Genomic DNA, 23949 nt, shown 5'->3' on the forward strand with positions numbered 1-23949 from the left:
GAATATTGGGTTTCAGTAAACAAGATGAGATTTGAATATGTCAGATTTTTCACAGTGACAGAAGATTTTTTTTTGCATAATCCAGAAGAAAGGCTCTACCTTTTATGAAACTTTATGTTCCTCCAGACATAGGCCAAGTCTGTTTTATGCCACTTGCACAATATTTGGTCTTCTGCTTAACACAGGTTGCCGGTGACCTAAAAAATGAATGGTATCGGTCATGAATTGTTTTGGCAACAGTGGACTATAGGCAATTGGTAGTTATGGGAAGGAAAGCTCTAGCTTCTCCAGCAGTGCACTGAGATAGCCAAGTCCTTGGCCAATAGTTAGCCAAGTTTTTCAACAGTACATTCTGGAAGCTCCCTAGTTTTGATGAGTCCTCAAAGATAGATTAACAGGACTGATTTTTGCTTTTGTGGTTTTGGCAGAAAAGGATGGATGAATAGTCAGTTGTTACATCTTTGAAGCTATCATTATTTTTAAGAGATGTTACACAGAGGAACAATTGGCTGGGTTTATCTTTTTAGCTGAACATATCTGAAACAATCATTTGTTTTTTGGTAGTTGTGCCATTAGTTGTTAGCCTGATGGGGAAATCATTTGCTCTAAGTAGCACAATCTGAAGTAAGGCTATAAACTGATATGTTGATCTTATGTTGCTGCATAGCAATGATGGAGCCAACCAAGACTAGTGATTGAGCGACTGCACTGGTGTTAATTTTGGACTGAGAAGATTCACCTCAGCAACTGACAGCATGTTAGAAATAAATTAGTTCCATTACCTAGGTTGTCCATGGTGTTTTGAAGATAGGAACTCCAATAAAATCTTTGGAAATAACTAGCAGCTGTCCTTTCTGGAAGTGGTTCTTTGAAGGGTATGCGTCATGTAACACAGGACTCTTATGCTCATATGTCTGACAAATGATGGTGCAGGGAAACAGAGCATTGTAGTTTAAATCAAATTCTTACCTTGTTCCTTATCACTTTTCTAAGATTGTCATTGTGGCATCCTCATACCACAACTAGCATGAAGAATATTTATTTGTTGACTAGTGTTTTGCAAAACCTACACCTTTTTAAATGTAAAAGGTGCAGCTCTGGGTCTCCTCATTTGAAACATGGTTTGATTTTTCTTGCAAATTTAATGCTTAGGAACAGCTGAATTTAAATCAGCAGCAAGGCTGACGGAGATGGGTTGCTAATACCAAATGTTATCAGCTAAATATTATTACATATGTTTACTTTGGTTGTCTTTTGACTTGTTTTTGATAAATTCTTAGGAACTGTTCATGGAAAAACAGGAGGAACTTCCTGTTTTTGCATATCATCACCTCTCAAATCACATTTGATTTCTTTCTTGCTAGAGGAAAAGTCTTACTCCAGGGTTTACTCCTATCAGTCAGAGCATTCATATGACCTTAAAAGTCTCTTCCTTCACTTAAGGTTTTTTGTCAGTTCCAATACCTCTGCAATGGCATTAACAATTTCCAAAATTATTGCTCAGCTCGATTCGAATATAAATATGAATAATGTAAAATGTTGCAAATGTTGTTGTATATAAACATGAAAATATAGATATAAATAATCAAATAAATGACAAAAGTAATTATACACATATATCAATATAAAAAAAATATAAAATACTTGTGCAGCTGTTCAGACTATGCAAAGACTAGTTCTTGGTAATGGAATGCTAATTAAAAATACTCTTTTTGCTGTTAGCAGTTGGATTCAAAAATGACCAAAGGGGATGAAATTATTTCAGAAGATGATGCTGTATGTAAAAGTGACAATAAAATAAGAAATACTCCCATGAAATTTAAATAATTATATGATTTAGGTATTCAACAGAGAAACACTGCAGTATTCAACAGAGAAACACAACAGACAGGAAAAATGTTAGAAATTGTACAAATGATTTTGCCAGGAAATGATCGTACCTGAGATAGCTGAGTTGTGTAGCTGAGTTGTAAATCAGAAAGAATGGTAGTAATTTATGATAAAGATAGATGTACGCTAGTTCATGAAAGGTCACTCTGTGTGTATGAAATAAAAGTTTATAAATATATAAGGGATGGCATTAAATCAGTAATTAAAATACATTTCAAAAGGGAGGGACTTTTGACAGTCATCTTCCAAGACCTTGTCAGTATGAAGTTCTAAAACACTGAGCAACCACAGGGAACGAATAAAACAGTTCTGGTAACCGCCACAATAATACTTCTGTTTCATTCTTTCTCTTTCTATCTCATCCATCCATGCAATGTCAGAAAACACAGAACGACAGGAAAAAAAAAAAAAAGTTTTGAGCTTTGAGAAAGGTTTATGAGCTCCTGTTCCCAAGCATGGGGCTGGCCATCAGGCTAGGCAAGGCTATGCATGCCCTCTCTATTGCCGTTTTAAACAGCCCAAATCTTCAGTCTAAGCCAGTAGGAGTAGAAGGCCCAGGAATTTTGAAGGAATTTTGCAGGAATCTTATGCAGGAATTTTGATCTCATCAATACGATTTCATATCTTACATTATTTTCTCCAAAGGATCAGTTTCTTAGTTTCTTAGTCGTTTAGGTTTCTTCAGGTATTAATCAGCAAGGGCCCTGAATCATGAGAAAGCTTGGAGGAATTTAACACACACATTACCACAGAGTAGCAAGTCAGCTCTCCTATGATAATGATTTTACATGGGTGCTTCTTGCTTTTGACATCTCAGGGAGATTTTCTATCCTCCCTTTCTTAGGGAATATGCTACCTTGAATTGCTTTTGCTATAATTTTTTTAAGTGAGTGGGAAGAGACTTGCAAATACTTAATCCTTGAGACTGTAATTTTCATATAAATTCTCTTTAAAGAATAATGCTTACGCCAGTCCATCTGTCTCCTAGGCAGTCTGTGTGAAAAAAAAATACTCTCTCTTTCATATGGAGTGCTTGTGAAAAATTATATTAGAGAACTGCTCTAAAAGTCTGCTATTACACAATCACCTCCATTGTATGACTGTAGTGGCAATTTTCTACTTCAGCACTTGGATCGTGATTTTTGGTGCAGGGTACCTTTACATCTCCTATCCCAAGGCATGCTCTGAATGAACAGGACTTTGGCTTTTAATGGGATGCTCCTGGCTACATACTGGTGACTACAGCATGGCCATCTGTACCTGAGCAAGTCTTCACAGCCTCAGTAGACAGCACAGAGCTGGTCAGCATACTCAGTAAAACTGGCAGTATTATTCATCATTTGTAAAGGTGGGCATGTGCATAATTAGGTAGGGTCACATGAATGGCATCCTAAATGGATTTGATAACCAAATTTTCATTGACGTTGGTAGGAATCTAGACAGCTCACTCAGCTGTAGACCTCTATTTAGACTCACATAGACGCATCTATATTAATCATAGTTAATATGAACTGAAACAAATCTTACCTCTACAGCTGATAGCTGATTATCTTTTCAGCCTGCAGTGGAAAGGGAAGTTTATGATTTGTTTTCAAAGTGGTGCAGAAACTGAGCTTTGGAGGCAGGTGCAATGCATGCACAGTCACCATACCTCCATGCTCCAAATGCTTCTATTCACTTTGGGTATATATAAAGTTCAATATAAATCCATGTCTTATTACCATCTCCATCTACTTATTAGTTTTATCTCTCTTTAGAATTATTTTAATTTATTCAGTATAAGCATACCTTGAAGCTGGATTTTGAGAATAACATATTCCTATAATACATTATTTTTTGAGAAATGACTTGAGAAATGCAGTGGTGCATATATTATCCATCTTAAAGTAAGTTACCAAAGAAGTCTTTGATGTTTTTATGACTTCTTCGTTGAACTTTTGACAATCCATGAATTAAAAAAATTATTTTAGCAGATCAGCATATCTTCTTTCTACAAGTTGGCACTACCCCTCCTAATAAAGTATTGACTAAAGGCCAACACAAATTGCAGAAAGGGTGATTGACAGATGAGAAAATGATTGTTTTGGCTCATCCTCTACCACAATAGCTGCCTCTGCTTTGTTATAACAAGATGTGAGATACTTAGCTGCTAGAGGGGCACACAACTAGCCTTCTCAGTACTCAGCAGTATTTTTTTTCCCCTTTGATTCTTCCTATATACACGTTATATTGTGTTTTTCACGTTATATTGTGTTTTTATGCTTTTTTTCCCTTCTGTTACAGAGAATAATTTTGCAGGTCTTGCAGCAGTGATTACCTAGATGTGATATTAAGAACAAGCTGATAATGAAGCTCAGTATTGCAGTAGAAGCAGCTTGCTTGTTTTTAGACTTTGTCAAGGATTCAGTCTTTATAGAATTGGAATAAATATTGATCCAGACTGAATTTCAGGCTTGCAGTGCTTCTGCTAGCCCTTTTACATGCAATAAGCAAAGTTAGAGATATATATTGGATTTATAAATCTTAGAATCATTTTTTACTGATTAATCAGAACTTAATTTATTAAGTATATACAGTATTCTTTGTAGATACATCAGAATAATTTGTATAAGATGCTATTTTATTTTTCAATCTTATTTTAAATATATAACTGGAAATGGGCCATTGCTATAGAGAATGAACCACCTCTTTAATTAGCTGCTGTCATTGAAAAGACAGCATTTTTCTTCTGTAATTCAGAAATTAAAGAGAACAAACAAAAAGCTTTCTTAGCAGAGATGTATATCATTCCGTCCTGTAGAAAGCATGAATTAATACTATATGACTTCTCTTTTCTGTTTTATAAAATAGCAATTCTGAATTCTACTTGAACAAAATCCCTGTGGTAAGGTTAAAAGTATCCTGTTGTCTCTGGCTTTCCTGAAGTAACTGAAAGGATCAAGACAGATAATTTTAACACTAATTATACCATTGTAACGGGATCTTTTTTTCTGAAAACTCTAACAAGAATTGTAATTGGTGAAACAGGCACCTAAAAACAGTATATTTATAAAAGTTAAAATACTTTTCATTCTTCTTTTACACTTTAAATATAAAGGCTAGGTGGAATGATTTACTTAAGTCTTCATCAAGGAAATATTTGCTAAATATTCCTGATAGTAGGCTGAATAAGGAATCAAGTTCATAACTTTTTCATTTTAATTCTAAAATCTTGATGTGTCTATTTTCTCTTTAGAAAGTAATTGAGGGAAAGCTCCTGAAATATAGAAATCTTTTTACTTTGTAATAAATTATATTTTTTAAAAAAGTAATAATTGTTTCAGATATGCTTCTTTTTATTTTTAAATTGTAGTTAATATAAATAAAATATTTTACTATTCAGTTATTGAGAGATGGAGAAGGATTCTGCAATTCCAAAATTTTAATGCAAATAAATTGCCTTGTCAAGAATTTCTAATTATTACTGAATTGTTTTAGTCAGCTGTACACTGCCAAATGCCACTTTTAATTAACTTCATTGCAAATTATAATTCCCACTTTACAACCAGTGGGACAAGGGCTCTTTGTATGTGACCTTTAGGACACTTCTCTGTATAAAAGATAAGGAATTTTTGAAATAATAGCTGGACAATGTGGAAAATCAAATATAGTTTTTACAAATCAACTAAATTTGTCCTGAATTATAGTGTTCTCACAGCTATATATACCCTTTTGAGTAATTCAGAAGTGAACTTCTATGAGCATGAGGATTTGTAGTCTCATGCCATATATGTTCTCTACTGGAGAGGTATTATTTTACTAATTCGCTCTTTTTTTTCTCATTTTAAGACCCTAATGTTCACCTTTTTATGCTAAGAAAGTATCTACAATTTAAAAATCTGGATTTCCAACTTGTAAAATAGACATTGCTGCAAAAATTGAAACTAATTACCTCTTTGTGTTTTCCCCCTTAAAGAGCATATGGGTTAGTACCTATGTGTTTACCATATGTTTTGCTGCTAACGTGGGACTGTTGTATGGAGTTGTCTGCACAGTAGTAATCGTGGTTTGCCGGTTTTCCAGGTGAGAAATAATTTATGAAAATATTCCATTAGTGCATGATTATGAGTTCTTTCTGTCATACACACTTTGTAAAGACATACAATAAACTGACTTTAACAATGAAGCTTCACCTTTTTTGTTACAGAAAATTACAAGATAAGATAACTAAAAAGGGAACATCAGCTGTGCATTTGCTGAAGGCTAAGCATTTTTTTTATTGGATTATTATATGTTTTCTGTTAGTAGTTACATATCTCTACAACTCATTAAGTGAGGGTATAAAATCAATAGTAAGATTAATAATATAAATTATATTTCATTAGATCCTTGCTTGCTCTTTCAAAAAAAAAAAAAAAAGAAAGGAAAGGAAAGGAAAGGAAAGGAAAGGAAAGGAAAGGAAAGGAAAGGAAAGGAAAGGAAAGGAAAGGAAAGGAAAGGAAAGGAAAGGAAAGGAAAGGAAAGGAAATAGAAAAGAAAAGAAAAGAAAAGAAAAGAAAAGAAAAGAAAAGAAAAGAAAAGAAAAGAAAAGAAAAGAAAAGAAAAGAAAAGAAAAGAAAAGAAAAGAAAAGGAAAGAAAAGGAAAGAAAAGGAAAGAAAAGAAAAGGAAAAGAAAAAATGGGATGTCTGGCAAACCTTGGTGATTAAGTTCCACATTATAAACTTTCAGATAGTGTATTGTGTAGGAGGTGCCAGCTGACAATTTAATTCCTAAAATATTCTAATGGAAGAGAATTGCACAACTATTCTTCTGTCTGAAAAGTACATTGTGGATGTCATGTATGCATTAGAAAAGTCAGGATGAAGAAACTGCAGCTAACACAATTGGTTATATTCTTTTTCATTATATATGGGAATTGCTCCTTTGGTGAATAAAGTGCTTTACACACGTTGCTGTGAGTAAAGAAAATGGTTTGCCTCATGTGGCAGTTATTTCCATGAACATTGAATCTCACTGGAGTTAACTGCAATATGGATAGACAGTCTGTTCAATGCTTGTTAACGGTGTCGACAATGTGGGCAGGACTCTATTCTTATGGATTAATTTGTGGAATCAGCATTTAAATGGTTTCAGATTGTACCACAATTATAAATTGTAGTAGATGGTTTCTGATTGAATCAGTTAGGACATTTTTTAGCAGCATCCTGCTACTCAACAAACTAAACTTTTGGAAAATTCTGCTAATAAAAAAAAAGATATGTTTTCGTGTTATTTACATACTGTGATTGGATGTCTGAGGTTTAACAACAGCAGAGCATGAATGATATTTGCCACAAAACAAAATTATCCTCTTTTGTCTGACATAGTGGAGACTTGAGTTTGAATAGGTATTAGAGTAAATAAGAATCTATATAAATAAGCTGATGGTTTTACAGTTTCGTTCTGCAGTTAAATGGCTTATCTCACATGGTGATTTAAAGCAGAAAGGAGATTTTCCCCACTTATTATATGGAGAGCATAAGGAGAGAAGAGGCTTTTTCAGTCATTTCCTGCTTTGATAGCTGTATTTTGTTATACTGAGATGCATTGATTTTAATTATGAACATCTTTAGTTTTTATGATTTTTGGCTATTCAATATCTTATTTTTTTCTGATAGCCTTATTTTACAGGTCAAAAATATTAATTAAATATCTTCACTTTTGAAGTAGTAACTATATATTAGTATATTAACTACTCTGACTAGAAAATTCCCCTCTAACCAGATAACTAGAATGATGACTAATGAAACTAATTTCTTGATTGACAAAGAGGTTACTTCTTGGTAGCTGTATACCATTAATATGCTGGAAGAATATCTTTTTCTCTAATATGTGCCTTTTTCTCTTTTTAATGCATCACCACCATTTAAAGTAAGCTTTATAAGTGCAAATATAATATGGACTTAACATTATAATTTTGGGATGTAACTCTTCCTGTTTCTGTTCAAAGCTACTAACACTTTGTCCTTTCTCCATGTAATGATTACAGATCAAAGACACTGAATTTGAAAAATATGAAAGAGATGGATTATAAATACAAAACAGAAGACAACTGTGTAAGTTCAATTATCCTTTTTTTGTACTATTTTTTTAATCTCCTGTTGCTGGTTACAGGCTTATAACCAGTGCCTTAAAGGAACATTTCTGAGAAATTTCCACTTCAGATCTAAAGCTAATGTGAAAAAAGTAAATAAAGAACTAGTTGGGACTCAATAAATTGGAATATTTCCCTGTTCCTGCTGCTGATGTGTAAGGTAAAGTTAGGGAAATCCTCTTACCTCTATCTGTCAGCCTGTTTATTACTTTTCTATTTGAAATTGCTTTTTGGAAAAGGGTTTCCTAAATCCAGTCAGTCTAGGAAAAGCTCATTCTAGCAAGGACCGTCTCTACAACCAATCTGTCTCTGTAGTCCTATGAGATGCCCTTGTTCTTCAGGTAGTGCAAATTTGATAGCAGTACAGAGTTGTCACAGACCACCTCATGCAACTTCTCACCATCATGCGCTCACATAAGGGCACTTGGATGCAGAAAAAGGGTCTTTTTCCTGATGTTTGGGTTTTTTTACACTTGACCTTTGCACAAAGTTCAACCTACCAGGTCAGATTTTTAAGATTCTTTTGTTTATTTTCATTACAATTATCACCAATTTTCTTGTGGTCTAGTGTGTAATAAAAAAAGCAATGGCCTGGAGAGGAGAACTGCCTCTTCCAAAATCAAAGGGTAGGTCAACAGCCGGGAGGGAAAGGCAACCGCAAATGTTTCCAATACACAGTCCTAGTAGCTAAGACACGCTGTGTTCTCTGCGGTGGTGGCTTCTACCATATCTGCTTTGCACTTCAAGTACTAACCAAGTAGTCTGTATGTCAGTGAGCAACACACTCAATAGTCATTACCTCACTATTAAGAAATTCCCTTCCGAATAATTTATTTTTTCTGATAAATGTTTTAAAATAGAGTTATCTTAGACTCAAAATTTGAACTTGGTGCTGGAGGTTTTACTTTTCTGGCACACTGAAAAAATTCTTCAATATAAAGAGGTAGGAGAAGCCTCTAAAATTGAATTTAAACACTATTTATTGCTGAACTTGGCCCAACAAAATAGTCAATCAATATATCACTTTTCATTAAAAAAAAGTTGGACTAACTTTGTCAAAAATGTGTAATCCCAAATTGGATTTACATGTTTCCTTTTCATATCCATTTGTAAAACATTTGTACAAATCCATTCGCAACTCTTCAAAAAAGCTAAGTTCTCGTCTGCTTTGTTTCCTTAATTACTAAGTTTAATGCCAGTCACCAAGTAATGACAAACTAGTGTCTGCAGGCAGTGAATGTGGAGAATAGCATTTTGTTAGGAAAACCAATTGCTCAAGAGTTTATTGCACAAAACAAAGAAGGAAAATATTTTTAAGATCTAGAACAATGCTTTTAATTTAGTTTAGAGTCACTGGATTGCAGTGGTAATTTAGCAATAAATATATGAATGTTAGAGTGATCCAAATTCCCCTGGTAAATAACAGCTCAGACATAAACAACAAGACATTTAAACAAGAAAATATTCAAGTTTAATGATTTACCCTGCCATTAAGTTCTTTGGATTTATGGAAATTATTTCATCAGTAGAAAAAGAGACACTTTAATGTGGAAAAAACCCAGAGAATACTTAGAAAATTATGTGAAACACATTGCATTACAGACATTCACTTAACTGAATTCTTAGTGAAGTAAACAATGATGTGCACTGCGCATAGGACAGCTCTCAGTCTTCTCCTAATTGATATAGAGAGTTAGCCACTTCAGATAATTCTACTCCTTCTTTTGCAAGAATACATCAAAAGGAACTCATTTACCTCAGAATGGTTTAGATAGAATTTTGGAAATGTTTTAAGAAAGGCACTAGAACTGAACTAGGGCCAGGAATAACTGCATGTCTGGCACAGTTTTCCTTGCCCATCCCAGAATAAAAAGATTACACCCACACATTCCATTTGCTTGATCTGGCCTAATGACTTGAGTTTGTCAAAGTTAACCCCTTGTATTTTTGGAAGACTTTGGACGTGCTGTTCATCATAGACCTGTGTATGTCTGTCCCTTTTTTTGTATTTTTCTTCTTTTACTTTGCCATTTCTTTCACTATAGCGCCTGCTTGTCTCAACATCAAGTAGGCCATGCCCTCTTTTCTCTTGTTTTAGAGCTTGCTTTCGTATAATCTTAGCCATTTTAACCAAGAGTTAGACTTTACCACTTTACTGACCGAGATATCTTGGTGATGGAATACTTACCATAATCATATTCATAGATAAATTGTGTGAAAACAGTATACATAATCTGGGGTTTGTTGCCAGAGTTTTGGATGTTTGAGATGCTTCATCAGTCTGTGTGATGGTTGCTGCAGTGGTGTCTGAGAGGTCATCTGGTTCCCAGAAGTCTGAACAGTAATCTGCAATAAGGAGGTAGTTTGTATGGTTTGTGGTGAAGATTTTCATTCCTGGTTTGTCTATTGGGTAAACTGTGTGTCTTCAGTCCAAATCCATACTCTTACTGAACTACTTGAAAAATTGTCTCTTTGTCAGCTCTGCTTATTTCTTGTGTTTGAGTATGAGCTTGTTAAGTAGCTTAATGAGTCTCTGGATTTTGTTAGGATGAATAAAGGCTTTGGGGGCCTCTATTCTCTTGTGAATTCTTGCTTTTTACTTTCTGTTACTAATTTGTCATAAATAGTTCTTATATTTGCATTTTTTTTCTTTTAGTAGCAGATGCATGTTTTCTTTATCCGGATCCGTTTCTACATTTGGTGATAAGATACTGTATCAAATAAAACACTTCCGTGGATTGAAATCCTCTGGAGTACTCCTGGGGACGAGGCTAGCAACAGGAGCCGATTAGCTGTGCTATCATTCTTCTTTAAGAATGTCTAGTTGCATGCCTGTCAGTTAGAAAATGCAACTGAAAACACTAGAAACTTTACAGTTACCACCTTGCTTATTTTTTTTACAGTATTAGATGCATAAAAGCTTAATATAGTTGTTTGTCAAAATATAGATAGAGAACATTGTAGTATAAGTGCATGTAATATGTATTATTAGATGGAGTAGCATAATGTAAAAAAAAATAGAAGACTCTAGAGGTCAACAAATTTTTCATCAAAATAGAAAAAACAGACATCAAAGTGGCTGACAGTAGTTGCTCCATGTTGAATTGGGTCTGTGTCAGACCATAAAAATGAACAAATAGTGGAGAGATTGGATTTATAGTTTTTTGAAGGATTACCATCAATAGATGGAAATTTGGTGGAGAAAAAGTGAGAATGTGATTCTTTTCTAAATATAGGAGAGGCAGTTGATTTATAACTTATGGAAAGTGGAGAGGCTAGTAGGATTAGAATAATTCTAAAGTTTGCAAAACCAATATTTCAAACAAACTCATGATTTTTAATATGCACTGTTACTACATATATAAATTCTCTTGTTTTCTCAAAATGTTTTGTAGATCTGTCTTGAGCCTGAGAAAAAAAGTGTTTGTTTTGCAGGAAATGCTGCCAGTTGGTAATTCGGTATTTCTGACTTTTATCAGTTGTACTTCAATATTCATTCTGGTGTGTACATCTTGTGGAGAGGGCTACATATACACTTGTGAATTGAATGAAATATCTTCCATGAAGTGCAAATGTAGGATCCAAGGTTGCTGATGGTTCTTCTGTGGTTTATTTATTATGCTGCTTATAGAAATATGTTAGCAAATCTTTACATTCCAGTTTGGTCAAGAATCATTTTGTAGAAGTTGGGCTGTCGGGATTTTACTTTTGCTGAAGGTTTTAGTGAGGTAAGAGAAGATCCAGAAGGATTTCTGTCAAGGCAGGAGCTTCTGCTGCAAGCTGCACTGTGAAATGATTTTCTGCTTCAATTCCAGAACAGGCCAGTGTGAGACCAGAGCGGACAGGATTAGTGGACTTTCCTCCAGTACCAAAGTCTTTTGTAATGGTGATTTTTTGCATTTCCTTGAAGCTATGACTTTGTATTAAAGTCACCTTCAGATGACTGAGATGCACATTATGAGTGTTCCCCAAACCACCAGTACTACATGCTCCCGAACTTGTCTATTTTTTCCAGCACACAAGTTTAAAAAAAGACATTCCCTTTCTCTACAAACCTGGTCTTGCCTGTGTTTAGAACCGTACCAGCTGAAATAACACTACATTATTTGCCAGATATTAGTTCTTAATGATATATTATGATATATTATGATGAATATGATTTTGCTTTTGTGCTAACTTGAATAGCTCAACATTCTTATATTGATTTACAGGATTTTTTAGGAAATTGTATTCGTTTTTAGTCTCCACGGCCAAGATAAATATTTCAGCCTTTTGTTTATTTCATTCTACAGGAATCATTGAAACAGGTACAGATAATTTCAGTCAACAACCCATTAGTGTTTCTGAACGCCAGAAAATTTCATGCAGACTTGATAAAAGTAATCCAGAAAGACAGCACAAGCACTCGGGCATATGAAGATGTAAACAAGGTAGGATGTGCTAAATGCATCAATAATCATGGTGACAGTGTTCAAGAACTTTTTTTTTTTTTTAGAGAATGTAATTGGATATTGGACCAGGAAATATTGCAAATGATTAAATTACAATATAATAAAGTTAATCCCAATCTTAATCAGATTTGTTATGTTTTTCGTATTATTACTTGGAAAGTATCCCTCCAATATTTCTCTATATGTGATTCTATGAAAGACATTAAAGTGCTGACCTTTTAAAGTGCTTTATAAAATTTCTGGCAGACCCTACATAACCTCAGCTAATAATATATGGTGACATGACTTTATAAAGACAGTGAGTAGTTACAATTCTAGTTTCATAGAATGTGGGGGTTGTGCTGGGTCAGCAGGTGGTTACAATTCCAGTAGAATAACATATGAGGGATTGAGCTAAAGATCAGCCCAGAGACCTTTTTGATGCTAACTGTGATTCCAATAGTAAGAAGTTACAAATGTGTAAAACTACTAAAGTTCTTTTCTAAAGTCATATTGTTTTTTTTTCATTTTCTACACTGTTTATGCTGATTTTTTTTCCCAGCAAATAAACAATATAAAATTGCACATAATTTGGTCCTGAGGGATGTCACTGTGAGTATAGTGCTTTTCAAATATATCTGCACATAAATACAATAACTTCCCATAAATTTTTCTTAAAAGGAGAAGTTAGTTTTCTTTCATTACTGTAAAGGCACACTATGCAAGGCTTACTGGAAGCAATTTCACCCAGTTTGGCTGGCTGAGTGGATAAAACCACAGCCATTGCCTAGACAGGTTATTTGGACAGCACAGATCAGTCTCTGCCCACCACCTCGTCCGTCTCTTGCCAAAGAGCTGGGCTGCCCGGGCTGGGGCGGCCGTCTCCTCCCCACCATTTGGGAACCAGACTCAGAGACTGTGGGGTTTGTTTTTCCTTTCCTCTGTTGCCAGTAACTGATATTTAGCTACCTCCAAACAGAATGAAATTACTTAGTATTCGTTTTGAATTAATTTATGAGTTAATTTGATAAGCGTAATAAATTAATAATTTAATGTAGTAAGTATATTATAAACTACTGAGTAGGGAATTGCTATCCTTGGTCTCTTCTGAAAGGTACTTGTATTTGACAGTAAAACTGGCTTAAATACAGTATATACTCTTGTTTTGTGGATTTTTTTTTTTTTTTTAGAACAGTAGGAGTGAAAAAATGCACTTTGGATCTTGGTTTCTGTTCTGTATTTCTGATTTTAACTGCTATTTTTATTGGAAGCTTAGCTAATCTCAAATGAAAGTCATTATTAAAATTTTTGTCCAGATAAAAAAGAATTCTTTAATAAATTTACACATCAATATCATTGTCACTAAAATTTAGAGTTAGATGAGATTTCAGAAAAAAGGAAAATAAATCAAATGTTGATCTTATGAAATTACTTGCTTGAATTTGTCTTTTCAAGAGCATCTTTTTGTGCTTTAACTACTCCTTAATGGCTGTCTGTCCCACCAAGCATTATGCTCATAATGCGCTTTCTGGTGGATTCAAACTAGTCATAGAAGTTAAGTAATCTTAGAAAAAAAAAAAAAAAAAAGAGGTATCAATTTGATGTATAAGATTGCTGGAAGACTTACTTCAGCAGAGTAGATCCTATGGACTGTTGCATAGACTCCTGAGTCTTAGAGGAGTTAGTTTTGATATTGAGAAATGGAATTCTTATGTATTGCATTGGTTTGCTCTGGCTATTGCACACTGGGTTTGTTTTCTCTGGTATGTTAAATGTTTGTTGCTTTTATTTCAGTGTGAGCAGAATGCATTGCTCTGTTCACTTCCCAATGGAAGTTGTTGTGGTGAGTTTGTTATTTATAAATCATATTAAAACTGAGAGGGATGTAAGTGTGCAGAATGGGCCCACATTTTTCCATTTATTTCTATGTGAACTCAAATTGTCTGGAAACTAATATTTTCTGTTAATCCATGCATTAAGTGAGATATGAGCACTAAACAATGTCAAGCCGCTTTAGTGTTGTCCTAGAAGCTCTTCTTCCAGGAGTGAGAAGTGAGTTTGTTCTGCTCTTAACTTCCTGGTCTTTCTAAGTTCTCAAAAGCCAGAATCAATGAAAATACCTTTTCTTCAGAAGTTCCTGCTTATTTTTCATGAATTGCTATGTGTTTACTGATAGGCGAAAATAGTAGAGGCTACCACTTCCAGTGTTACTGATCTGCAACCAGAGGTCCAATATACTGCTTTGTTCTGCTCTTGCTCTGGACTCACACTGTGGCTTGCATATTAGTATGAAAAAACAAGAAGAGGAAAGGATTAGACCCATGTTAAATCTCTATGATCTTTAAAGCCGTTTATGAGGAGAAACTCACAAAATGCCAACAGAATTATCAGTGGCACCATAGTCACCAGTATAGTACAGTATGTCAGCAAGGTATAGAATAGAGAAGAAAAAATATAGAGGTTTGCTTTTCATTAGGTATTATGCTGGCTAATTCCATCTCTTACTACATTTTATAACACATGAATCAAAACAGAGCACATATATTCCTGTGGGATAGTCACAGCAACCTTTTGCAAAAGATACTTTATACGAATGACCTCATCATGGATGGAATTCAAATATTCCACCTGTTTAAAATACATATAAGCATTAAGGCTGCAGAATCTGGAATCTGATTGGGGGCTATGGTCTAAATGATTACACTTAACTAGACTTAAGCATTTAATGACTTTTCAGTGCCTAATAGAGGGCACAGTGTTGTGTTTGTTAGGTGATTATATCTTATCAATATGCATTTCAGTCTTACTGGGATGAACTGGTTTCTCGTACGACACATACAAGAGACAACTCAAGACCTCTTTTCTGATTGGGTAAACCCTGTCATTAGGTGTACATTTTTCCATTTATTTCTATGTGAACTCAAATTGTCTGGAAACTGGTATTTTCAATTAATCCATACAGTAAGTGAATGGGCTAAAATACTCAATTATTCCTTCTGCTAACCAGTCGTTGGAGTTTCAAATTGAAATTGGAGGAAAAAACCAAAAATCCTTAGAAAAGAAAAACAAATTATAAAGTTTAAATTTATATTTAAATTATTTAAATTAAAATTATTTAATTTTATTTTTTAAATTTAAATTGTTATTTAAATTTAAATTATAAAGCTTAAAGTTCTGGAAGGGAGGGAAGCATAGACATGATCTTTAATCCTTACAGTCGTTGCTCTGGGAAGAGGCAATTTGTGCATGTATGTGGTGTGTGTTTTGTGTATTTTTACCTTCAAAATGTTTGTTTGGGAATAAATTTCACAGTATAATAATAATGTTTCACAGTGTGCTGCTGTAACATATCAGATAAATACATTTCAGGTGTAAAATAATCTCAATTCTGTGTCTTGTAGGGTCATTTCTAAACTGAAGCAATGATTATTGGCTTTCATTCCCTTTTTATTTTTATATTTGTATTTTGTTTCTGTTGCAAGAAACCTCTTAAACCTAAGAACAAAATACATACAATTTACTTTTATTTAAACTCTATTCTTGAGACGTCAAAAAAAATTAGGTAACATAATGACTACAAAGAAAAAGTATATCACAAAACATCTTTTTAAGGCAAAACTTGCTGGAACCTGTAAATATAAATGTTTATGTTTTGGAGGGTAAGTAATACAGAGAAAGACTAAGTTCTGTTTCAGAGACACAGGAGGTGTATAGAAAAGTTTGCCATGAACAGTCTAGCAGATCTCATAAATTCTTTGGAATTTCTATAGCATTAATGACAGGCAGGAATTTTCCTTTGAAAATATTTATTTTTGTCCAAGTCCAAAAGGCTCAGGCTCATAAACTACTTTCAAGAAGGAATTAGTGCCATTATAAATCTACACAAGGCGGAAATTCTAAGTCACCTCAAGATTCTTAAATCCTTTTCTTTTTTCTCTGTTCTTTCAAAACCATTTAGCTTAACTCATCTTTACACTTAAACTTATTTTCCTTCATCTTTTTCTAATACTTTGTATTTTATGATAACTAACATTAAAGATAATATTTATCCATAGAGCACTGTAAATAAGCATTCTTTCCAAGTATTCTCCTTATGAAAGGAATAATTTATTTATGTCCTACTTTGGGACACATTTAATGCAGTATATGCTTTGTTCAAATGTAAGCCGTTTTGAGTTTGGAAAATGAATTTAAAACCATCAGAAATCTTAACATCTTTTTTTTTTCCTCTAGAATCAATACATGATAGCATATACATTCCAAAAACATCAACTAAACAAACAAACACAAAGAACACAGTAAAAGCTTGCAAAACAAAGCACACCACTTTATGTATTTTTCTTCCTTAGAGGAGGATATCAGTTATGCTGTGCCAGAGGAAGGTGTTTAAGTATTGCAGAAATCAATGATGTATCAGAACCTGAAAGATGGATATGTCCTCTGTGTATTCTATGGAAAGCTTCTGAAAATAGCCAAGAGGTTATACAGATTAGTTTAGAAATTCAAGTGCAGGGAAGTACTTCTTTTTTACTTAGGAGAATATTCCTGTCTGATGCATTACAATAAGGATATGTTCTTCCTGCCATCACTGCAGCCCATTTCTTTAGTATTCTTCATTCCTGTTTCTAAAATGAGCTATTTTCTTGGCTGATACACAATAGACAATTTTTGTTGTGATAATTTTAGCTTATTTTTGTGATATATTATTAAAGTGCATGTTTCTTAATCCAAACTCTTCTCCAATATCGAATACACTAGGTGAGTCCTTGTCACAGCCATGCCACAGGGAGCGACGTGCTTTGATACTAGACTGCAGTGGACTGAATTTCTTCGACTCTACTGGAGTCTCAATGTTGCTTCAGGTATTCAGATGCATTCTGTATATAAGAATACACATATACAAATACATACACAGATCAGTTTGGAGTTAGCTGCTAGTCATCTCAATCCCATGTAGATTGACATGATTGCTCATGAAAAAGAGAAGCACAGATTTGATAAGAAACTGCCCTGTGTTTATATATAAAATTATAGAAAAACATACCTAATGATTTTGGGAAGGACACGGTGCAGATGAAAATATACATATTTACTGGAGATGACTTTCTGAAAACACTCCTTTTTTTTTTTTAGGAAGCTGTTTTAGGTCATATTCAAGCTTATTCAAGCAAGATTTCTGTGTATGTGCTGCTTTCCCCTAGTCCGGAGATCTTAATGATCCCCATGTTTTATTCTGTGGGTATACAGACTGAATTCCTCGTTCATAGCAGGAGTTCCAATACACTCCCAGAAGACTCAAAGCAGTAACCACATAATGATGAGTTCTATATAGCAAATGAAAAGCTGTGTTCAGAAGCTATCTCCTACTTTGCTGTTGGTCTTGGCTTTATACAGAAAAAGTGTAGTGAGTATAGATTAACTGGATATGCAGAATTTGGTTCATATCATCACTTTGAATAAGGTAGAAGATTTAATTTGAGCTGGGGTGAACCGCAGCCCTTTTCTTCTCCTAACCATTTTCTCAGTCTACTGAAGTGATTAAGCAGTCAAGTAAGTATTAAATTAATATATATATATATATATATATATATATATATTTGGGAAGATAGTCAAAATGAAAACTCGAGAAAGGAAAGGTGAGTGGGAGTTACCCTATTATTTCTCACAATAAATAAAGAGCAATCAATAAAATTACTAGGAAAAGTGTTAATTAAAAATAAACAAAAAATTTGAACTGAATTTCCAAAAGATCCTAGAGACCTTAGAATTACAAGCGACACAAAAGGATGTTAAGCAATTCTGTGAGTAGTAAGACCAGCTTTGGCTATAAAATGCATAGGCTGCATGAAATGCAACCTGACCCTGAATGACTTGGGTCTGAACACCCAAGGGAGGAATATATGAAACATCCTATTTGTTACACTCCTTCCCTAAGTATCACCACTATTGCTGGAGATAAGATCCTGGTAACATGGGTCTTTTGAGAAAGTCAGGCTTTTGGTTCATTTCGTAAAATAGGGTAATTTGGTGTGGTCTGGTTTAATCTCTCCTTTTAGAATTGTTCCACTTTATATGGATTATTTAAATATTCCTTGAAGCAGAGAATGTAAACAGTATTCCTTATATTCCAGAACCATCTACTCTGGTTCTAGACTTATCCTTTTATATACCTTTTCTCTCTTATTTTTATATACCTTTATATATCCTTTTATTTACCTTTTCTCTCTCACTTTCTAGCTTACTGAATATTTAGTCTCTGCCAAGCTGAGCACTTTCTGAGAAGGAAGACAGAACCACTTGCTGCAGAATGTAGCATGTTGGTTATGGCACTTTTCTGATAGACTGATGGACATTTCAAAGTCTCTTAGTTCTTCTTCTTATCTTGCTCACATGGTATGTAAAAATATGAAGACAAGTTGGAGAAACATGTAGGAAAAGGCATGCTAATAAAACATTATGGAAAAAAATCATTAAAAAAATAAGCAAGGCAAAGCTATTAATCAAATTCAGACTTAATTCAGTTTATTGTAAGTAGGTCTGTAGAGTGTTTTGAGGAAGGGGGAGAAAACGACCCTTTAGTGTGAGCTTTGTGGTGTTTATATTACAGCATGGCTCTCTCTGGTGGTTACTGGCAGTATAGCTGGACTAGCAGTGCTCATACTCTTTGCTTGCCTTGAGTATGTTCTTTTGTGTGTTTTATTCTCTGTTGACGTTTTAAGGAGTTTTTTTTTTTAATTTCTTGTTTTCACACATTTAGATTTACATGGATTGCAAAAGCAGACACACTGATGTGGTGCTAGCACACTGCAAAGGCAAGTATCAGCTTACAGCAAAATGTTTTAGCGTGATGGTTTCGATATTCTCACTGCCTTATCAGTGCTTGTCTGTTTCATTACAGCTTCCTTGATAAAAGCTATGCAGTACGGAGCAAACCTGGAATCTGAAAATCCCATCTTCTTTGAATCTGTTTCTTCTGCAATCACTGCCATTCAAATTAACAGGGTGAGACTTGCAGCAGTGGGGAGGTGAAGGAAGGTTTCTTGGGAAATCTTACTTATTTGGTGAACCATTTGTGCCTAAATCTTTTATCTTTGTCTATCACAAGTTCCCAGCCTCTGGTCCTTGGTTATTAAGTTTTTTCCGCTTGAACTGTCTTCCCATCATCTTCTCCCATTCCTTTAGCAATGGCACCTAGGTCTTCTGTGCCAGATCCAGAAAGACTTTTTTCTGGAGCAGTAATCTGGATGCTTTCTCCTCTGAGAAGGGGAGAAGTACCTGTTGGAGTCTCTTGATGAGGTACGTTAGCTTGCACCTCGTTGTGTACTACCGAAGCTAAATTCCTTCATTCCTCAGCGTAGGTCGTTCCAGCGTGCAGTGCAGGCTGCACACCCCGAGCTGGGACGTGCTTCTGGCACGGTATGAATCTGAGATGCACAAGTGCAAAGTAACAGAGAAACAAGTCAAATTCAAACGGGACACTGAGCTGCTCTGCCTGAAATACTTCTAGATGCTTTGCAGATTTTTTTATGAGCATGTCTATTCTGCACTATAGTGTGCTGTGCTGGCTTATAAAAAAGGGGAATTGGATGGCGTGGAAGAGAGAGCTGCAGAGGGAGGAAGAAAAAGGGTTGGCTCAGAAGATGAGGCTGGAGGTTCGAACAAGCGTTTATTTGCTTGATAATAGTTCTTGCATTCCTTCTTAAAAGGCTATAAACCTGCACTTTTCTCGTAAACAGTGCGAGCATTTCCATTGCAATCCGGCTGTAACCGAGCATGCAGTGTAAGGACTAAGCTTTCCCATGCTTTTGCTTTTACTTATGATTCCCACCATGGCCGGAGCTCATCTCAGCCTCTTCAAAAGAAATTAAACTAATCATGGCTATGAGTCCCAGCCCCTACTCCTGTTACTGTGATCTGGTACCTTTCACTTATTATGGTTGCCCTTGCCCATGGACAAAATTGCTTTCTACTGATTTATCTAGATAAGGCCTTGTTGGTCTGGTAGCTTGCAGACCAAGAAAAATACATTCTTTTCAGTGCTTTTCAACAGACTTTACTTTCTTGTCTCACAACAAAACTCTTATTGAGATGGTAACTGCAGGGCAAAAATAACAGGACTGACTATTGTATATTTTGTCTGGGTCTAATTAGATCAATTAGGATGATTACTGTGTTATGAAACTTCTGCATTCTTTATAGAACTAATTAACTTCCTAACATTCTTCTGAGATGGTTATGTAGTAGTGTTCCCATTTGTCACGAAACGAGTGGTGGTGGGGGTGAATGACACAATGCACTTCACTCATGGGAAAGGAATAGGAATAGGTTTTATTGATAATGACAATGGTTTCACGAGATTCTATGGCAAGGTCACTTTTTATTTACTGCATTGGGATTCAAGATGCACACAGAATTACCAAGGACACCCTCCCGTTGGGTCACGAGGTTCAGATTGGACCCCCTTGTTTTCCAAACTCCTCCTGAGAGGAGTCTGGGTGCGGTTGGATCCAGTCCTAGTCCCAGACCTGGTCAATGGTTTATGACTAAGGGATTTGTGCACAGTGACCATGTAAAGTTTACAAGTTCAGAAAGAGAGCACCTTATAGTCACTTGCCACTAATCTGTTGTGGGAAGGATCTCTCAACCCTGAGGAGTATCCTTGAGAGGGGTCCCTGCTCAAGGGGAGATCCTGGCATGCAGTCCACTGCGATGCAAGGAGAGCTCAATGGGCTCTCAGGCTGTCCCTGTATTTATGGGATAAGACGATTGACTTATAGTCATTCTTTCAATTCAGAAATGACTGTTGGCTGGTGTATGCACCACTAGCCTTATCTCCCCACCAGGTTGCAGCCATCAGGACTGTTATTGATGGTTACTGTCCAAGTTGGTAAAGAAATCAGGGAGGCAATTACCAGGATCAGATAATGGGTAGTTAACACTTGAATAGGGCTGAATGGGAGAAGTCAGACTGAGCTGGGGAAGAAGCACATCCATCACACCATTTTATGGAACTGGGGCATGAAAAGACCAGCTGAATGGTCCAAAGCCATGGAGGAAGTTAAAACTAGAAGCCAAGCATCCACTTTTTCAGGAACTGATACCATGTGTCTACCAGAGATGCTTGGCAAGTTTTGACTCTCAAATTATGAATATAATTATGAACAGTGCATAGATGCTACTGCTTACTCCTCTTTTGACCCTTCAAAGTATTTGTTTAGGTTTCCTGATATATTTCTTGCAATTAATACCTGGGGGAAAGAGATGATGGACAGAGATAAAATGGATGGATGACCACAGCAGCAGCACTATAGCCAACACTGTTCTGTGCATGCTGTATTTATATGCTTTTTAATGATGCTAAGGTCAGCTGGATTTTTGAGTGCTTATGTGAGGAAAATATGGTAAAGATAAGACAGAAAATAATAGAATGGAAGGAAGCGGACATATACAGAAAGTGATTTGTTCCAATTTACATTTTGAATTCCACTGCACGAAACAGTCTTTAATTGGCAGAAAGGTAGAGGCAAGAGGCAATATGGTTACATATCATCTGTAAGTGTCATTTGGATATGCAAAGGTGCTCTTATCTAAAACTTCAAAGGAAATTATCACATCATCCTTGCTTTTTATTAGTATGAGACTCATCTGCTGCTTTATGCAGTTCATCCTTATCCTAAGTAACTTTTGATATATTAGCCTCTATGCTAGTGACGTTTTTCACTTCACACTACTTCAACTACTATTTTTGACTGATATTATAGGAAAATAGTATAATAATCTTTTTCTGTTTTTCCCACTTCAGAATTACAGCAAATTCAGTGAACAAAGTGAAGTGTAATGTCGACTCACTGCATGTGTTTTTTGATCTACTCATATTTGGAGTGAATATGCCACAGTTTTTTTTTGACTTCTTTTTTCGTCAGGAGATATTGCAGAAGATGTTTTGCATAACATATATATATACTGCATTTAGCAGTGACGGGTCTGCAGTTGAGGAAAAAAAATTAGATACCATCACTCATAAAATTTTCAAAATTGTTCTATAGTGGTTTTATATAATATTTTTGTACACATTTAAATACAAATTATTGCAACAGATATGTGGTATTGTCCATGTTTATGAGTGAGATATATTATTCTAAATTTCTCCTATTGTAATGTTAGTTGAAATATACATCTATGGTTTTGTGCATGGAATAATAAGGCATTATAAATCCTGGAAAATGTTATTAATAACTTAGTATATGCAGGAAACAATATACCAATGCATATTCTCTTTCTATTATTTTACCTGTCTTCATGTTCAAGACAGTCATTTCCAGTAACAGCATCATACCTCAGCTAATATTCTTGTGTTTTTTCTTCTTGGTTATCATATCCATTTTAATGACTGCCAAGGTCAGTGAGAGCTCTACATATTCAGAGAAGGTAGCTGTGTGTTCACTAGTGCTTGAGATAGTCTCCCCCTCTAATCGTTAAATTATTTTTATGGTTTGCTACATTTTCAAAGCACAGGTGTTCTTTAGCTGAGATGGAAGAAGAAAAACATGAAATCTTTTTTTCCAATATTTTTTTTCCAGAACTTTTAATTATACCTAGTCTACACTTCTAGCATGAGCTGTGATACAGTTGGTACTGGAATAGTCAACTGTGGCAACTGAGAGATGATAGTGGAGCGACCCAAGGTACATGCCACATTTCAGCTCAAATTTCTCTATGCGTTACTGCACGAGAGCACACAAATGTGGTGGGACTATTCACATTTTGAGTATTTGACTTTTAATTATGGATTTCTATCAACAATATTAGATTATGTTTTCACTAATACTGCACACAGGAGAAATCAGTACCAGCCAGATGCTATAGCTGATGGCAGATGACTTGTTACATTCTTGAATCTAAGAACAAGTTATTATATTTGGTTGGTAATCAATTCAAATAGTCTTAATAATTTATTAATATTACAGATACTATTTACATTGTGTTTTAACTGTAGAAAATCAATTGTAAGTCACATGGAATGGAGATCTCTGCTTAAATACAAACTGAATCAGTGAATAAAAGTTATCTATCATCTACTAAGTTCACTATTTACACTTTAATGGCTAAACGTATTTTCTGAAAGTATACAGAGAAATTAATTAATAATATTATTCAAAACAAGGTCTGTAACAAACATAGCATCCACTATGATGATCCTGTGTAATGTTAGTGCTTGTTGAAATCCTCTGCAGCTTTGCATCAAATTAAAAATTTGTCAGTGCTAATAAAATTGTTGTCTATTTTCCACTGATTTCAACAGCAATAAATTCTCCACAGCTAAATGGCTGTTTTGAGATGGACATTTATTTCCCATTAGGTCAGAGACCTTCTTGTGCTACAATGTCACTTTAAAATGTGTTTCACTGAGGTAAGAACATACCTTCAGAATGTCTTAATGCTGTCATTAGCGGTTGGTTGTCTCTCAGAGCAGAACCAGGGATGAAATGCATTTCTTACCTTAAGACATTTAATTG

General features: G+C 34.9%; 1 protein-coding gene across 1 annotated transcript in view; it reads left to right on the plus strand.

Moving 5' to 3' along the window:
• Positions 1-22367, plus strand: part of SLC26A7 (solute carrier family 26 member 7) — a 59525-nt gene extending 37158 nt beyond the window's left edge. The window contains exons 11-18 of the mRNA XM_088534124.1: positions 5846-5952; positions 7899-7965; positions 12296-12433; positions 14228-14276; positions 17192-17295; positions 19191-19245; positions 19332-19435; positions 22236-22367. Coding sequence (XP_088390250.1) covers positions 5846-5952; positions 7899-7965; positions 12296-12433; positions 14228-14276; positions 17192-17295; positions 19191-19245; positions 19332-19435; positions 22236-22271 — 660 coding nt within the window. The 3' untranslated portion in view covers positions 22272-22367. The remainder of the gene's footprint in view (positions 1-5845; positions 5953-7898; positions 7966-12295; positions 12434-14227; positions 14277-17191; positions 17296-19190; positions 19246-19331; positions 19436-22235) is intronic.
• Positions 22368-23949: the final 1582 nt, after the last annotated feature.

The sequence above is a fragment of the Tinamus guttatus genome, unplaced genomic scaffold (assembly GCF_059628265.1).
Source record: "Tinamus guttatus ecotype Peru unplaced genomic scaffold, ASM5962826v1 Tinamus_guttatus_pri_ptg000542l, whole genome shotgun sequence".
Lineage (NCBI taxonomy): Eukaryota > Metazoa > Chordata > Aves > Tinamiformes > Tinamidae > Tinamus > Tinamus guttatus.